This window comes from Dendrobates tinctorius, unplaced genomic scaffold (genome assembly GCF_039654945.1).
Source record: "Dendrobates tinctorius isolate UK_male_01 unplaced genomic scaffold, ASM3965494v1 ptg000138l, whole genome shotgun sequence".
Classification (NCBI taxonomy): Eukaryota; Metazoa; Chordata; class Amphibia; order Anura; family Dendrobatidae; genus Dendrobates; species Dendrobates tinctorius.
The window spans coordinates 18,702,842-18,720,290 of record NW_027361806.1 but is presented as its reverse complement, the minus strand read 5'-3'; the positions used below and the strand labels follow the sequence as shown (position 1 = coordinate 18,720,290).

The window sequence follows — 17,449 nt, the reverse complement described above, 5'->3', positions numbered from 1 at the left end:
AGCAGACGTGAGCGTGCCAGCTGCTGCAAAACTACAACTCCCAGCAGACGTGAGCGTGCCAGCTGCTGCAAAAACTACAACTCCCAGCAGACGTGAGCGTGCCAGCTGCTGCAAAAACTACAACTCCCAGCAGACGTGAGCGTGCCAGCTGCTGCAAAAACTACAACTCCCAGCAGACGTGAGCGTGCCAGCTGCTGCAAAAACTACAACTCCCAGCAGACGTGAGCGTGCCAGCTGCTGCAAAAACTACAACTCCCAGCAGACGTGAGCGTGCCAGCTGCTGCAAAAACTACAACTCCCAGCAGACGTGAGCGTGCCAGCTGCTGCAAAAACTACAACTCCCAGCAGACGTGAGCGTGCCAGCTGCTGCAAAAACTACAACTCCCAGCATGCCCTGATGACCTGCAGCCAGTTTTCCAGCTCCTTACTTTACCAGTGGTTCTTAAGCTACAACTCCTCGCTGTGTATGCTGGGGATTGTAGTTTTGGACAGCCACTGGTTTCAGACTGTCGCAGAGCTTTGTCCCATGTCTCCGGTGCGGAGAACCTTTTCGGGCTGTTACAGACTCCGTATTCACAATAATACCCTAATTACCGGACCACTGCCGCCCCGTCCATGCTCTGCACTTTTTTCCCCCCATTCTTGACCCTTTTATAATCTGTGGTAGAGTAGTGGACCGCCCCTTTAATGAGCCCGTTTCACCACCACAGAAGGCCCCGCGTAGTGCGAGCTGATTGCGTCTTGTTTTCCCGATTACGCCGGCGACATCCTCATTTCCTGCACCTGAAATATTCATCTAAAACGCTGTTTAAAGTTTTATCAGGGTAAGTTGCGCGTTTGCTGCCCCAGATCTGTCAGCCTCAATCTGCCGCTCGTCCTCACCGGCTTTCATGCTTCCTTCAGTAACATTTTCATGTTTTCTTTTTAAGTGGTGACCCATTAATAGGAATGTGCGCTCCTCGGCGCTGACACCTCGCCATCACAGGAGACCAGGGAGCTCGATAATCCCATAATATACGTTATCGACGTGACAATGGAAATGTATTCCTCTACAGCAATACCCTCCAGACTACAACTCCCAACATGTCCTGCCGTCCTGTACAGGCTGCTCACCAGACTACAACTCCCAACATGTCCTGCCGTCCTGTACAGGCTGCTCACCAGACTACAACTCCCAACATGTCCTGCCGTCCGGTACAGGCTGCTCTCCAGACTACAACTCCCAACATGTCCTGCCGTCCTGTACAGGCTGCTCACCAGACTACAACTCCCAACATGTCCTGCCGTCCGGTACAGGCTGCTCACCAGACTACAACTCCCAACATGTCCGGTACAGGCTGCTCACCAGACTACAACTCCCAACATGTCCTGCCGTCCGGTACAGGCTGCTCACCAGACTACAACTCCCAACATGTCCTGCCGTCCGGTACAGGCTGCTCACCAGACTACAACTCCCAACATGTCCTGCCGTCCGGTACAGGCTGCTCTCCAGACTACAACTCCCAACATGTCCTGCCGTCCGGTACAGGCTGCTCACCAGACTACAACTCCCAACATGTCCGGTACAGGCTGCTCACCAGACTACAACTCCCAACATATCCTGCCGTCCGGTACAAGCTGCTCTCCAGACTACAACTCCCAACATGTCCTGCCGTCCGGTACAGGCTGCTCTCCAGACTACAACTCCCAACATGTCCTGCCGTCCGGTACAGGCTGCTCACCAGACTACAACTCCCAACATGTCCTGCCGTCCGGTACAGGCTGCTCTCCAGACTACAACTCCCAACATGTCCTGCCGTCCGGTACAGGCTGCTCTCCAGACTACAACTCCCAACATGTCCTGCCGTCCGGTACAGGCTGCTCTCCAGACTACAACTCCCAACATGTCCTGCCGTCCGGTACAGGCTGCTCTCCAGACTACAACTCCCAACATGTCCTGCCGTCCGGTACAGGCTGCTCTCCAGACTACAACTCCCAACATGTCCTGCCGTCCGGTACAGGCTGCTCTCCAGACTACAACTCCCAACATGTCCTGCCGTCCGGTACAGGCTGCTCTCCAGACTACAACTCCCAACATGTCCTGCCGTCCGGTACAGGCTGCTCTCCAGACTACAACTCCCAACATGTCCTGCAGTCCGGTACAAGCTGCTCTCCAGACTACAACTCCCAACATGTCCTGCCGTCCGGTACAGGCTGCTCTCCAGACTACAACTCCCAACATGTCCTGCCGTCCTGTACAGGCTGCTCTCCAGACTACAACTCCCAACATGTCCTGCCGTCCGGTACAGGCTGCTCACCAGACTACAACTCCCAACATGTCCTGCCGTCCGGTACAGGCTGCTCACCAGACTACAACTCCCAACATGTCCTGCCGTCCGGTACAGGCTGCCCTCCAGACTACAACTCCCAACATGTCCTGCCGTCCGGTACAGGCTGCTCTCCAGACTACAACTCCCAACATGTCCTGCCGTCCGGTACAGGCTGCTCACCAGACTACAACTCCCAACATGTCCTGCCGTCCGGTACAGGCTGCTCACCAGACTACAACTCCCAACATGTCCTGCCGTCCGGTACAGGCTGCTCACCAGACTACAACTCCCAACATGTCCTGCCGTGCGGTACAGGCTGCCCTCCAGACTACAACTCCCAACATGTCCTGCCGTGCGGTACAGGCTGCCCTCCAGACTACAACTCCCAACATGTCCTGCCGTCCGGTACAGGCTGCTCTCCAGACTACATCTCCCAACATGTAGTGCGATCCAGTAGATGCGTGATCTCCAACAACGGCTTCCAAGCTCTGACACCCCCACGTTGTAGCGGCACAACTGTGTCCAGGTCAGAGACTCTCTCTGCAGCACGTCAGACACTTGCAGCAAGCAGAGTTTTTGACAACAATGAGAAGCTGAAACACAATGTACATTGTGCGATGATGAACTTTTAGGCTCCTTGGTGTTTTCTTACAATGTTCACACGTCGCTCACATTCCCCCCGAGAGAAACTTTGTGGCCGCATGACAGTCGTTGGACCCTCAAATGTCAACTTGACCACATTCACATCAGTACAAAGTCCTGTTTATTGTGGCAATTGCCCGCTAAATGCATCTATCGCCTCGCAGTGGAATAGATGATAAATGTGTGATCACCAGGGGTGGCCCCCTTGTGTGCTGTGCTGGGGACCCCCCTGTGTGAGCGTGAGCGGCCGCCGCAGGGGACCCCCTGTGTGAGCATGTGCGGCCGCTGCAGGGGCCCCCCTGTGTGAGCATGTGCGGCCGCTGCAGGGGCCCCCCTGTGTGAGCATGTGCGGCCGCTGCAGGGGCCCCCCTGTGTGAGCATGAGCAGCCGCTGCAGGGGACCCCCTGTGTGAGCATGTGCGGCCGCTGCAAGGGACCCCCTGTGTGAGCATGTGCGGCTGCCGCAGGGGACCCCCTGTGTGAGCATGAGCGGCCACCGCAGGGGACCCCTTGTGTGAGCATGAGCGGCCGCCGCAGGGGACCCCCTGTGTGATCATGTGCGGCCGCCGCAGGGGACCCCTGTGTGATCATGTGCGGCCGCCGCAGGGGTCCCCTTGTGAGTGTGTGGTCACCGCTCCATTCACTTCTACAGGACATATCTCCACATGCGCACTATCCCTCCATTCAGGTAGGGAGGGTTCTCTGCCCATGGGGAGGCGCTCATTGTTTGATTACCCCTTCTGCCTCCCCATCATACTCTACAACTTTGTAAAGTTTCACCACTGTAGTGACTGCAGCTGACTCGTCTCTTCTTTTCTCCTTCCAGGTAATACCCCGTTGCACCTTGCCGTCATGTTGGGCCATAAAGGTACGTGCCGATATAGATACTAGACCATCTCCGTCTCTGTTCCCTGTGGTTTTGTATGTGTTGCAGGACTACAATCCCCATCCTGCATCTGTCAGGACATGCTGGAAATTGTACTTTTGCAACCACTGCTGTAGGGGGAAGAAGCTTCCTAGGGATATAAGAATAATCCTGTATTGTAAGTGACCGGATTTCTCCATTGTTGTCGATGCCAATCCTGAAGTGTGGCATATTGGACATAGCTGCTTTCCACAGCAGCGCCACCCCTGCCTGTAGGTTGTGTCTGGTATTGCAGATCAGATCTATTATAGTGAGTGGAGCTGAGGTCCAGTACCAGACGCAAGCTATGAACGGGGGTGAGGAAGACTTTGGAGGAAAGTGGTTGACTTGGCTAATAACAGGTTCATACAAGGTCATGGTGTGTGACCCTATGCTCCGGGCATGTGCGGCCCCAGGATGTGCTGATTCAGCAGGCACGGGGGTGGAGGTAGCGTCATCTCTCTTGGGATGCTCCTTCCCTGCAGTGACCGCAGACTTTACCCCCGAGCCATGTCTCTCTAACTGGTTTACTTTTTAACTTTCCGATGGCCTCCTGTCCGGGGCACTGCCGTCCTGGGGATCACAGAAGATTGTGAGAGAAAGATGACCCTCAAGATGATATCTACACCATTAGCTTGTCTACAGCAGCATGCCCCTTAATACACATCCAAAGACCCTCTACACAGCCCACCACCATGTGGCAGAGCGCCTTTTGTTCCCTGCAGCAGGGGGCGCACTCTAAAACATAAATCAATAGTAAAACGAATGCAAGATAATTTGTAATATGTCTTTATCAGAGAACTCTGCTTCTTTCTCCACATATGAGCCACTTTTCCTTTCATTCCTGTCTCCCAAATTCATCAGTTACTCTGAAAACCTAATAAATTCATTTTTGGATCAAAATAAGGAGTTAGCAGCTTGCTGAAGTCTATGGAGAAGGGGTTTGGGTAGTAGAATAGAGTAAATAGAGAGGCAGGCACACGCAGAAAGATCATGCTATAGCTTTCTAGTAATTGTTTATAATATTTCTCGGATCACCGTTTCACTTCTCAGTACTGCTATATAAAGTTCTCAATACTGCTGCTTTCTAGTAAGTGTTTATTTTGCCTGAGAGCTGGATACACGGCTACACTTCTCAGCACTGATGTGTACTGTCCTCCATGATGCTGCTTTCTAGTATGTGTATTCTTACCTCAGTGCTAGATTCACAGCTACACTACTCAGTATTGATGTATAATATCCTCCATGCTGCTGGTTTATAGTAAGTGTATTATCTCTCCTCCCAGTGCTGGAATCACAGCTACACTACTCAGCACTGATGTATAATATCCTCCATGCTATTGATTATATATAGCTCAGAGACAACTGAAAGTTGGCAATAAAGCATGCAGAGGGAAAACTGGTGAAAAATGTGTGCAGCGGTCATTATAATGGTCACAGATGAAGAGAAAATGTCTAAATCGGTATGTCTTCCACTTTTTGCAGAGTGCGCTCATCTGCTGCTGGCGCACAACGCTCCGGTGAAGGTGAAGAATGCGCAGGGCTGGAGCCCGCTGGCTGAGGCCATCAGCTATGGAGACAGACAGATGAGTAAGCGGCCCCCTATACTTCATCCTTACAGGACATTCATCTCCTCGGCTTTCGCTTAACTGTGAGGTCTCGAGACGAGATGAGCATGAAATGCTGGCAGCTGGTGTCCTCTGCCCAGGGCACAGCTACACCTGGAGATCACACACTGGAGATATAGCTATATAGGGTCTTCTGCCCCTGGGCACAGCTACAGCGCGGAGATCAAACACTGAGGATATAGCTGTATACTATCCGCTGCCCCCGGGCACAGCTACACGCGGATATTACACACTGGAGATATAGCTATATACTATCCGCTGCCCCCCGGGCATTGCTACGCTGCGGGGATCACATACTAGAGGATATAACTATAAACTGTCCGCTACCCAGGGAACAGCTACACCCGGAGATTACACACTGGAGTTATAGCTATATACTGTCCGCTACCCAAGGCACAGCTACACCCGGATATTACACACTGGAGATATAGCTATATACTATCCGATGCCCCCCGGGCATTGCTACACTGCGGGGATCACACACTGGGGACATAGCTATATACTGTCCGCTGCCCCCCGGGCATTGCTACACTGCGGGGATCACACACTGGGGACATAGCTATATACTGTCCGCTGCCCCCAGGCACAGCTACACTGCGGGGATCACATACTGGGGATATACAGTAGCTATATACTATCCGCTGCCCCCAGGCACAGCTACACCCGGAGATCATACACTGGGAAAATGGCTATATACAGTTGTGCTCAAAAGTTTACATACCCTGGCAGAATTTTTGTTTTCTTGTCCTTTTTTCAGAGAATATGAAAACACCAAAACTTTTTCTCCACTCATGGTTAGTGGTTGGGTGAAGCCATTTATTGTCAAACTACTGTGTTTTCTCTTTTTAAATCATAATGACAACCCAAAACATCCAAATGACCCTGATCAAAAGTGTTGATTTCGGCTTGATAACATGCACAGAAGTTGACACAATTGGGTTTGTTTGGTTACTAAAGGTAACATCCTCACCTGTGACCTGTTTGCCGGTAATCCGTGTGTGTGCATAAAAGCTGAGTGAGTTTCTGGGATCCAGACAGACTCTTGCATCTTTCATCCAGCCACTGACGTTTCTGGATTGTGAGTCATGGGGAAAACAAAAGAATTGTCAATGGATCTACAGGAAAAGGTAGTTGAACTGTATAAAACAGAAAAGGGATACAAAAAGAAATCCAAGGAATTGATAATGCCAGTCAGCAGCGTTCAAAATGTGATTAACAAATGGAAAATCAGAGTCTCTGTAAAAACAAAACCATGGTCGGGTAGACCAACACATATTTTGTCCACAACTGCCAGGCAAATTAAGGATGCAAAGAAGATCCCACAAATAACATCAGCTGAAATACTGGACTCTCTGAAAACTAGCGGTGTGGCTGTTTCAAGATGCACAATAAAGAGGCACTTGAAGAAAAATGGGCTGCATGGTCGAGTCACCAGGAAGAGAGATATTACTGCACAAATGCCTCAAAGTATCTCGCCTACAATACAAAACAGCACAGAGACAAGCCTCAAAACTTCTGGAACAAGGTAATTTGGAGTGATGAGACCAAAATTGATCTTTTTGGCCACAACCATAAATGTTACATTTGGAGAGAGGTCAACAAGGCCTATGATGAAAGGAACACCATTCCTACTGTAAAGCATGGAGGTGGATCGCTGATGTTTTGGGGATGTCTGAGCTACAAAGGCACAGGAAACTTGTTGAAAGTTGAAGGAAAGATGAATGCAGCTCGTTATCAGCAAATACTGGAGGCAATCTTCTGTCCGGAAGCTGCGCATGGGACATTGTTATGAATGAGCCACCGTAGGAGGCAAAAACAGAAATACTAGCTAAGTCCAGAAAACCAGAGAAGTTGGCAGCTATCGGATTGCAGACCCCTGAACCTATCAACAACAACTAGCAGCAGCCGTGGGGGGTTCCTACGGTGCCCTAGACCCCTCGATCACAGCCGGAGAACTAAATAGCCTAAAGACAGAAAGGGAAATCTAAACTGCCCCAGAGCAGACCCCAAAGCAATAGGCAGCCCCCAACATATAATGACGGTGAAGCAAGATGAAAAAACACTCACACAGATAGAAAGATAGGCTGAGCAAATGATGGGGCCCAAGCTAACTAAATAGGACAGGATAGAAAAGCTGCTGTCTGCAATCTGCCAAAACCCTATCTAAACAAGAGCCAACAGACTGATAGGGAAAAAGCCCTGAAGACGCTAGGCTTCAAAAAGACTATATCAGTACTCAGGTATTTTCTGAAGACAGAGCAAAAAGGAATTCAGCTCACCGCAGCAGGGAATGACAGAAATCCAGAAAAACAAGGCAAAACAAAACCAAAACACAAATGCAAAAAGCAGAGCAGAAAACTTAGCTTTTGAGGAGCAGGAATCAGACTGGTCTCCTAGAATCCCTCAGAGAATCACCAGCAAGGCAGAAGGGCGTCGGCTGCCTTATATCCAGTCAGCAATTCCAGTCACTCAGTCATCATCATCCTGCTCAGGTGCTTTGTAATCAGCCTCACTACCTTCCTTCACCAGAAGAGGGAGTTCATCAGACCTCAATGGTGAAGGGGAAAATGAACTCGCAACAGGACATACTTGGACCTTCCAACATGACAATGATCCAAAACACAAGGCCAAATCAACCTGTCATTGACCACAACAGAACAAAGTGAAGGTTCTGGAGTGGCCATCTCAGTCTCCTGACCTCAATATCATTGAGCCACTCTGGGGAGATCTCAAGCGCACAGTTCATGTTAGGCAGCCCAGGAATTTACAGGAACTGGAGGCTTTTTGCCAAGAAGAGTGGGCAACTTTACCATCTGAGAAAATAAAGAACCTCATCCACAACTACCACAGAAGACTTCAAGCTGTCATAGAGGGGGCAATACATGGTACTAAGAAATGGGGTATGTGAACTTTTGATCAGGGTCATTTGGATGTTTTGGGTTGTCATGATTTATAAAGCGAAAACACAGTAGTTTGACAATAAATGACTTCACCCAACCACTGACCATGAGTGGAGAAAAGGTTTGGTGTTATCATTCATAGTCTCTGAAAAAAAGGACAAGAAAGCAAAAATTCTGCTGGGGTATGTAAACTTTTGAGCACAACTGTACAAGCTCTTGAAAGGTCATGACCTCTTATAACTGTCCCATCACCTGATGATTGGGAGCAGAAGTAAAGAACATGGTGTATGTGCCCCCCCCCCCCCCCGATTCTCTGGGGGGCACTTGGCAGCATGTGTTGGCTGACCCCCTAGTGGCTAAACATGTTACTGCAAGCAGGGTTAGCAAAAAGCATCTCACTTTACAGCCTACTGTAAAAATTAAATCTTAAAGTATCACTTTCATTACTCTGATCGGGGGGGTTCAACTATTAAGACCCCCATCAATCCTAGGATTATAGGGGCTGCCGCTCAGCAGGGCTGGTGATATCACTGTGAAGAGGAGTGATTATTTGGGAAGGGGAGTGGTTGTCTCGGGTGGGGTCTTGGTCTATATTCATGGCAGATGAGGGATGGTTTATAGGGGCAGCTGAGATATAAAATGGGTTATTACGGTAAATCCCTACAATAATCCCGTCTGAAGCTCGGTCCCTTTAATGTTCTTCTCTTTCAGTCACTGCGCTATTGAGAAAACTGAAGCAGCAATCCAGGGAAAGTGTGGAGGAAAAGAGACCTCGTCTGCTAAATGCCCTTAAAGAGGTAACGTGCCGATAGCGAGCTGGAGTGTAACACGGTGTCTGTGTGCCGGCTGATATAACCTGCTCGTCCTTTCTGCTTGCAGCTTGGAGACTTCTACCTGGAGCTTCACTGGGATTTTCAAAGTTGGGGTAGGTGGTCGGAGACGTCCTGCGAGCAGCCCCTACCCCGAGTGTGAGACCCTCATCTCTTCTGTCTGGAGGTCCCGGCACTTCCTTTCATTACTCACATAGTCTATTGATTGGCAGTCTTTGTGTAATACTCTAGTCCTCCTGTGGTGGCGCTGCAGGGAAGATGAACGCTTACTGCCAGAAACCTGCACTGATTACGGGTGATGGAAGCTTTTTATTAAAAACAATTTGTTCCCAGCAGTTTCCCCGTAAATATTTCAATGCTGTAAGTTTTCTCGTTTAATGTCCGGAGTCCTGTAGTGAAAAGCATTAGTAGCGGGGGAGAATGGAGGGTGTATTGGCCCCTCGGAGGTCGGGACGTGCAGCCTGCTAGGAACCTGTATATTCACGTGCATTGTGTCTCTCTCCGTCCAGTGCCTTTACTGTCCCGTATCCTGCCTTCTGATGCATGCAAGATCTATAAACAAGGTATTAATATCAGGTGGGTGCCATCATGTCGGCCCGGATCCGGCAGGTATTTCCAGCATTGCAGTAAATGTCGTCTTGTGTATTGTAACATCGTTATTTAAAGGGATATCCCAGCAAAATCCTCTATCCCCTATTGTAAGGATCGGTGATTGATAGAGTTCTAATGTCTCCCCGTGTACATGTGTGACCAGTGTCCCCACCGTCTATGGGAACGGCAGTCATACATAGTCCATAAGAAGTAAATATGGTGGTCATGTTCTCTACAGCTCCTATAGACCCACGGAAGTGAGAGGGTCCCATCCATTCCCATGGGAGACGCACAACCCCCCTCTCTCAGGATTGTTGTAGTCCTGGGGTGAAATCTGCACCAATCACATTTATTGCCCATCGTGTTTATGGGTAATCAATGTTTCTTGTTGGCCATCCCCTTTAAGGGTATCAGCGTGTTCATTCCCTGTGGTGATGGTTACTATATGAAGGTGGCCATAATTAAAGGGGTTTTCAGCGCACACAGACTATATGTCCTTAATTACGTATCCTCGCGCTGGTCACAGCACAGAGATTGCCAGAATGTGCTCAGCTGGCAGCTCTGAGCGGTCATGTCATAGGTTGGTGAGTGGTGGTTGGTGATGTCATGGAGGCGTGGCCTGTGGTCCTCAGCCCGCAGCAGTGATGTGGCCTGTGGTCCTCAGCCGGCAGCAGTGATGTTGTGGAGGCGTGGCCAGTGGTCCTCAGCCGGCAGCAGTGATGTCGTGGGGGTGTGGCCTGTGGTCCTCAGCCGGCAGCAGAGATGTCGTGGGGGCGTGGCCTGTGGTCCTCTGCCAGCAGCGGTGATGTAGAGACGTGGCCAGTGGTCCTCAGCCGGCAGCAGAGATGTCGTGGGGGCGTGGCCTGTGGTCCTCAGCGGGCAGCAGTGATGTGGCCTGTGGTCCTCAGCGGGCAGCAGTGATGTGGCCTGTGGTCCTCAGCGGGCAGCAGTGATGTTGCCTGTGGTCCTCAGCCGGCAGCAGAGATGTCGTGGGGGCGTGGCCTGTGGTCTTCATCCGGCAGCAGTGGTGTGGGCGTGGCCTGTGGTTCTCAGCCCAGCCGACAGCAGTGGGGGCGTGGCCTTTGGTCCTCAACAGGCAGCAGTGGGGGGCGTGGTCTGTGGTCCTCAGCCGGCAGCTCTGCAGTGGGCTCTGGACAGTGATGTCATGCAGTGACTTCACAATAATAGCCGCCGATTGCTGGGGGTTCAGGAAGCTGGACCCCCCTCCCCCGCATTATGTAGTAGACCAGTGACGATTTCTCCTCTTCCAGGCTCGACACTACTCTCATAGACTTCACAGACATGAAGTGCCAACGAGGGGACCTCAGCTTCATCTTCAACGGAGACGCCATCCCCTCGGAGTCCTTTGTGGTCCTAGACAACGAGCAAAAGGTTTACCAGAGAATACATCACGAGGTGAGTGACGGCTCCGAGTACAGGGGATCAGCGCAGCCCTCTTACCTGCGTAGTATTGGGGCTATTGCCATGTTAGTAATTTCTAGGATATGTGATCACTTTTATACCCAGTGGGGGTCCGACCTCTGGAAAAAAAACCCTTTCTCGTTCGCCTTATTGGGGGGACACAGAGACCATGGGTGTATGCTGCTGCCACTAGGAGGCTGACACTATGCACAAAAAAGATTAGCTCCTCCTCCGCAGTGTACACCCCACCGACCGGCAGGAAATTCCTCAGTTTAGCTTAGTGTCAGTAGGAGGTGGACACGGGTCTTTCATTAGACCCATATCTACCTCGATGTGCGTCGTTCCTTTTCAGGTTTCGGGAGGGATACAGTGTGAACAGTCACAACTGTACTCCCACAAAGAGGCTATGAGTACGGCGTGTACTGCCACCCCGTATCCTCTTAGTTCTCACTGCCCCCATCCCTTATGGGAAATATGGAAAACAGAAGCCGCAGAGACACCATCACATGTTTCTCAACGCAAGCAATGACCAGCCAGGTCTTTCCCCGGGAAGGAACAACCACGGGAAGGGTAGTCTCCAATGAAGGAAACCACCTATGCCAAAATATGGTATCCATCCACAGACAGCTGTTTCGGGGTATTGCCCCTCATCAGTGTGGAGTAGGAAACTGGCTGGTAGGAGCAATGCCTAGTAAAAGACTGTGAAAATGAGGATGAATGAACTCATGGAGATCAACATCCAACATCCATTTGGCATTGCTCCTACCAGCCAGTTTCCTACTCCACACTGATGAGGGGCAATACCCCGAAACAGCTGTCTGTGGATGGATACCATGTTTTGGCATAGGTGGTTTCCTTCATTGGAGACTACCCTTCCCGTGGTTGTTCCTTCCCGGGGAAAGACCTGGCTGGTCATTGCTTGCGTTGAGAAACACGTGATGGTGTCTCCGCAGTGTTGGATGTTGATCTCCATGAGTTCATTCATCCTCATTTTCATAATTCTAAGTCTGAACGTTGCCGTCCGCCAGCTGCCTGGACTTCAGCAATCCCGTTCAGCATGATGCCGTCCAGGAGCCATCTACTGCGCCATGTGAAATCGAACCCCCCATTCCTGGTTGGGCCTCGTCTCTTTCACAATCTGTGGCAGACCTCACCAGGGTGTCTCAGTCCCTAGTGGCCGTTTTTGATAAGTTACCCCTGGACACTTCTGCAGGGTCCAGCAAGGTCGCAAGACGTTCCATCTGAGCCAGCTAGCAGAAGCTGCAAAAGGCCCAGGCAGGATCCCCGGCCGGAATCCTCTCCTGGCCTCTCATCTGCACCTAGTCCTTCCCAGCAGTCGCCCTCCCGTGCCTCCTCACCCGAGTCAGGTGAAGCGTTCTCAGATATGTCCTCTGAAGGGATTTTAGAGCTGGATTCTGACCAGGACGCGGACATGAAGGTTACAGTACAGAACCTCATTGCTGCGATTAACCACACCTTCGAAATATCTGACTCCCCTGCGAAATCCTCAGATCAGGAGGTTTCGTTCAGACGGGCAGAAACACCACCCAGGGTATTCACTTTCCACTCTGAGTTTGGCAAGATCCTTGCCAGGGAAAGAGGAAATCCGTCCAGGCGATTTCAAAGAGGGAAGCGCCTCGGCGTGCTGTATCCGTTTGCTAAAGAGCTCACTGACAACTGGTCTGCTTCTACGTCGGTGGACGCACCCGTGTCCAGACTTTCTAATAACACGGTTCTCCCGCTTTCAGGTGTAGCGTCGCTAAAGGATTCTAATGATAGAATTATAGAATCCTTGGCAAAGTCAGCATTCGAAGAGGCTGCAGCGGCGCTATGTCCAGTCTTTGCCTCATCTTGGGTGGCAAAGGCCATAGCCACTTGGGCAGAGGATCTCCGTAAGGGCATCCTAGATAAGGCCCAACCAGAGCAATTGGCCGATCTGGCCAACCACATTTCCCATGCAGGGGATTATCTGCTTTCTGCTTCCTTGGATGCCGCGTCTTGCGCTGTTCAGGCGTCAAACAACGTCGTGGCAATCCGACGGACCCCCGCCAAGGCGTCAGTTTCGGCCCTTTCGGGCTTACCATCGCTTCAATAGAGAACTTCTCTAACCAACAAAGACCACAGGCACGCCAGGATAGAAAGACGATGTCCTTCAGACCCACTCCCTCCTAGCGATCTCACTCCTCCCAGGGCAGACCCTCCAGGTCCAGATCTGGACGGTCCACGTCAGCATGACTATCAACGAACTCCCGAGGGTCCCTCCCAATTGGGAGGTCGACTCCGTTTCTTCTGGGACATCTGGCTGACCTCAATAGAGGACGCTTGGGTCAGGGAGGTTGTATCTTCAGGGTACAAGATAGAGTTCATTTCACGTCCACGGGATCGCTTCTTCGAGTCCCGTCCTCCAAAAGATCCAGCCTTAGTTCCGGGGTTTTTTGCATCCACCGCCTCACTCCTCAGTTCCAGGGTGATTGTGCCCGTTCCCGAATCATAACGTTTCACAGGGTTTTATTCAAACTGGTTCGTGGTGCCGAAAAAAGGCACCATCTTGGACCTCAAGATACTCAACAGGAGAGTCTGATTGCGTCATTTCCGAATGGAGTCTCTTCGGTTAATCGCTTCCATGGAGACGCGGGAGTTCATGTGTTCAATAGACATTCAAGATGCCTATCTACATGTTCCCATATTCTCCGGACATCAGAAATTCCTGCGTTTCGCTATTCGCCAGGAACATTACCAATTTGTTGCACTGCCGTTCGGTCTTGCCACCGCACCCAGAGTATTTACAGAGATCATGGCGGCGTTGGTGGCCTTGTGGAGAATCAGAGGTCTCGTTCTTTTTCCGTACCTCGACGACATTCTGATCAAAGCTCCATCCTTTCATCAAGCTCTCTAAAGTCTTACCATTGTCCTAGACACCCTGCCCAATTTCGGGTGGCTCATCAACAAAATGAAGTCCTGTCTTGTCCCGACACAACGTCTTGTGTTTCTGGGTCTATGGTTCGACACTCGTCGATCGAGGGTTTTTCTCCCTCAAGAGAAAATTGGCTCCCTGCAACGGGATGTACGATCGTGGCAGATCATGAGACTTCCATCTCTCCGGACGACCATGAAAGTCCTGGCAAAGATGGTGGCGGCAACAGAGGCGGTTCCCTTTGCCCAATTTCACTCCAGACCTCTCCAACTCGCCATCCTATCCCGGTGGAATAGGTCTGTCCTTTCCCTGGATCGCCCATTTCGTCTTGCAAACCGCGTCAAGCAGTCCCTCAATTGGTGGCTGACGTCTCCTCTCATCTCCCTAGGACGGTCATTCCTCCCCATTCACTGGCAGATTGTGACAACGGAGGCCAGCCTCCTCGGTCGGGGGGGGCAGTGTTCCGCAATCACACTGTTCAGGGTCGTTGGTCAACTCAGGAGTTAGCCCTGCCAATCAACGTCGTCGAGATACGAGCGATTTATCTGTCTCCCGTTCACTGGGAGAGACTTCTCAGGGGACTGCCTACCCGGATTCAGACACACAATGCCACGGCTGTGGCATATGTCACACGCCAGGGAGGGACGCGGAGTGTCTCAGCCCTGGCAGAAGTGTCCAAGATTCTTCATTGGGTGGAGTTTTCAGTCCCGGCAATATCCGCGGTGCACATTCCTGGCGTGGACAATTGGGCCGCCGATTTTCTCAGCCGCGAGGGTCTCGCGGCGGGAGAGTGGTCCCTACATCCGGAAGTATTTCTTCAGCTTTGCCATCGTTGGGGATCCCCGGACGTAGATCTGCTAGCTTCTCGCCTCAACAGTAAAGTCCCACAGTTTGTATCCAGGGCTCGAGATCCTCTCGCGGTGGGCGCCGACGCTCTGGCCATTCCTTGGTCGCAGTTCAAGCTCCCCTACCGGTTTCCTCCCCTGCCTCTTCTTCCCAGGCTGCTGAAGAAAATCAAGGCAGAAGGAATTCCAGTCATCCTCATCGCCCGAATTGGCTCAGAAGGGATTGGTTCGCGGACATCGTCAACCTTCTCGCGGACGCCCCCTGGAAGCTTCCAGACAGAGCAGATCTGCTGTCTCAAGGTCCGATTTGCCACCCCAATTCTCGGCCGCTCAATTTAACGGCGTGGCTGTTGAGACCGGGGTTTTGGAACGATTAGGATTTTCCGATCGAGTTATTCATACCATGATCCGAGCCAGGAAGCCATCGTCTTCCAAAATTTATTGCCGTACTTGGAAGGCCTATTTCACTTGGTACGAGACCAATGACATTCCGCCCATGTGTTTTTCGCTCCCTTCTGTCCTGGTGTTCCTTCAAGCAGGGCTGGATGCGGGTCTTGCCCTCAGCTCTTTAAAGGGTCAAGTGTCGGCGCTGTCCATTTTATTTCGGAAGACGTTGGCATACCGTCCTCAGGTTAAAACCTTCATTCAATGTGTGGCTCACACGGCTCCTCCGTACCGAGCGCCCGTAGATCCATGGGATCTTAATCTGGTCCTCGAGGTTCTGCAAGGTCCTCCATTTGAACCTCTCAGGGATGTTTCCCTTTCTCTCCTTTCGTGGAGAGTAGCCTTTCTGGTAGCCATCACCTCCATCGGGCGCGTGTCGGAATTGGCGGCCCTCTCTTGCCGCTCTCCTTTCTTGGTACTCCACCAGGACAAGGTAGTTCTGCGGCCTCCGCCCTCTTTCCTCCCTAAGGTGGTGTCCGCTTTCCACCTGAATGAGGACATTGTTTTCCCGACCTTTTGTCCGAGTCCAGCTCACCCACGGGAGCGGTCCTTGAACAAGCTGTACTTGGTCAGGGCGATGAAGGTCTACCTAACTAGGACGACTTCTTTGCGGAAGACAGATTCTCTCTTCACCATTCCAGATGGGGCGCGGAAAGGTCACCCGGCCTCCAAAGCTACTATTGCTCGCTGGATCAGATCGGCAATTTTGGAGGCCTACCGGGTTAAACATCGAGTGGCCCCTCCGAGGATTAGAGCGCACTCTACCCGGGCAGTGGGAGCCTCCTGGGCAGTACGTCACAGAGCTTCCGCGCTGCAGCTTTGCAAAGCTGCAACCTGGTCATCGGTTCACACGTTTGTGAAATTCTACAAGGTCCACACCTACGCTTCGGCGGATGCCAGCCTAGGTAGAAGGATCCTGCAGGCTGCGGTAGTGAGTCCGCTGGCCTGATGGAAGTTTGTTTTTCCCACCCCAGGGACTGCTTTGGGACGTCCCATGGTCTGTGTCCCCCAATAAGGCGAACGAGAAAACAGGATTTTTTGGGTTGCTTACTGTAAAATCTGTTTCTTGGAGCCTTCATTGGGGGACACAGCACCCTCCCATGTTCTACAACTCCTGTTATTAGATTGGTTGGTTGTTTACAGTTGAGTTGTCTGTTCTGTTTTCAATCTATTCCGTTACTTCTCCTACTGCTTTCTCACTAACTGAGGAATTTCCTGCCGGTCGGTGGGGTGTACACTGCGGAGGAGGAGCTAACCTTTTTTGTGCATAGTGTCAGCCTCCTAGTGGCAGCAGCATACACCCATGGTCTCTGTGTCCCCCAATAAAGGCTCCGAGAAACAGATTTTACGGTAAGCAACCCAAAAAATCCTGTTATCCTCATAATGTGCTCACTGCACTGAAATAGAGCTGCTCCACTTCTAAGGTGTATAGGACTATGGTGCCGCACTGTGTGTTACAGAGGAGCTGATGGGCAGCCCCAGGCTCGGACCACCTGAATGCCACTTGATTGACGGCAGCATATAAGTACTTAAACAGCAGTGACCAGAGCTTGTGCTAATCGCTGCTGATAAAGGCCAATGAGTTCAGCTCCTGAGACCGCTCCACACCCGCCATGTCAGGAGGTTAGCGCTCATCCCACTACCACGTCCACAGGGATGTTGGAGGTCCTGGAATTAGGCTGAGGGTCTGTCATTTTTATCCAGGGCTCTGCAGGTGCAGAAGGCGACCTATGTATTGGGCGACTACTGCACACGGTGGTAAATCAGGTCTGTGGCCACTTTTATCCCATAGTCGGTGGGGGGTCCCAGAGGTCAGGCCCACACGATTATAGTGGTGGTGCATCATATGTCGTTACTTTGCTCTTTGGTTTGGTTGCTCTGATTCAGCAGATTATTTGTAAAGCTGCATGATAATCCCTATGGGAGTAGAGATGCTGGGGCTTGTAGTTCTGCTGTATTTCTCCATATGAGGACTGGGGTAGGACAATATAAACCCTTATGTGCTCAGCTGGAGTCCACAC

The 17,449-nt window shown here is 51.3% G+C and overlaps 1 protein-coding gene across 1 annotated transcript in view; it reads left to right on the top strand.

Annotated features, from left to right (window-relative positions):
- The window catches only part of ANKRD13C (ankyrin repeat domain 13C), a 32,833-nt gene that overhangs the window by 8,809 nt on the left and 6,575 nt on the right, over window positions 1-17,449 (top strand). Inside the window, exons 2-7 of the mRNA XM_073544778.1 lie at window positions 3,777-3,818; window positions 5,340-5,444; window positions 9,094-9,179; window positions 9,262-9,307; window positions 9,722-9,788; window positions 11,075-11,219. Coding sequence (XP_073400879.1) covers window positions 3,777-3,818; window positions 5,340-5,444; window positions 9,094-9,179; window positions 9,262-9,307; window positions 9,722-9,788; window positions 11,075-11,219 — 491 coding nt within the window. The remainder of the gene's footprint in view (window positions 1-3,776; window positions 3,819-5,339; window positions 5,445-9,093; window positions 9,180-9,261; window positions 9,308-9,721; window positions 9,789-11,074; window positions 11,220-17,449) is intronic.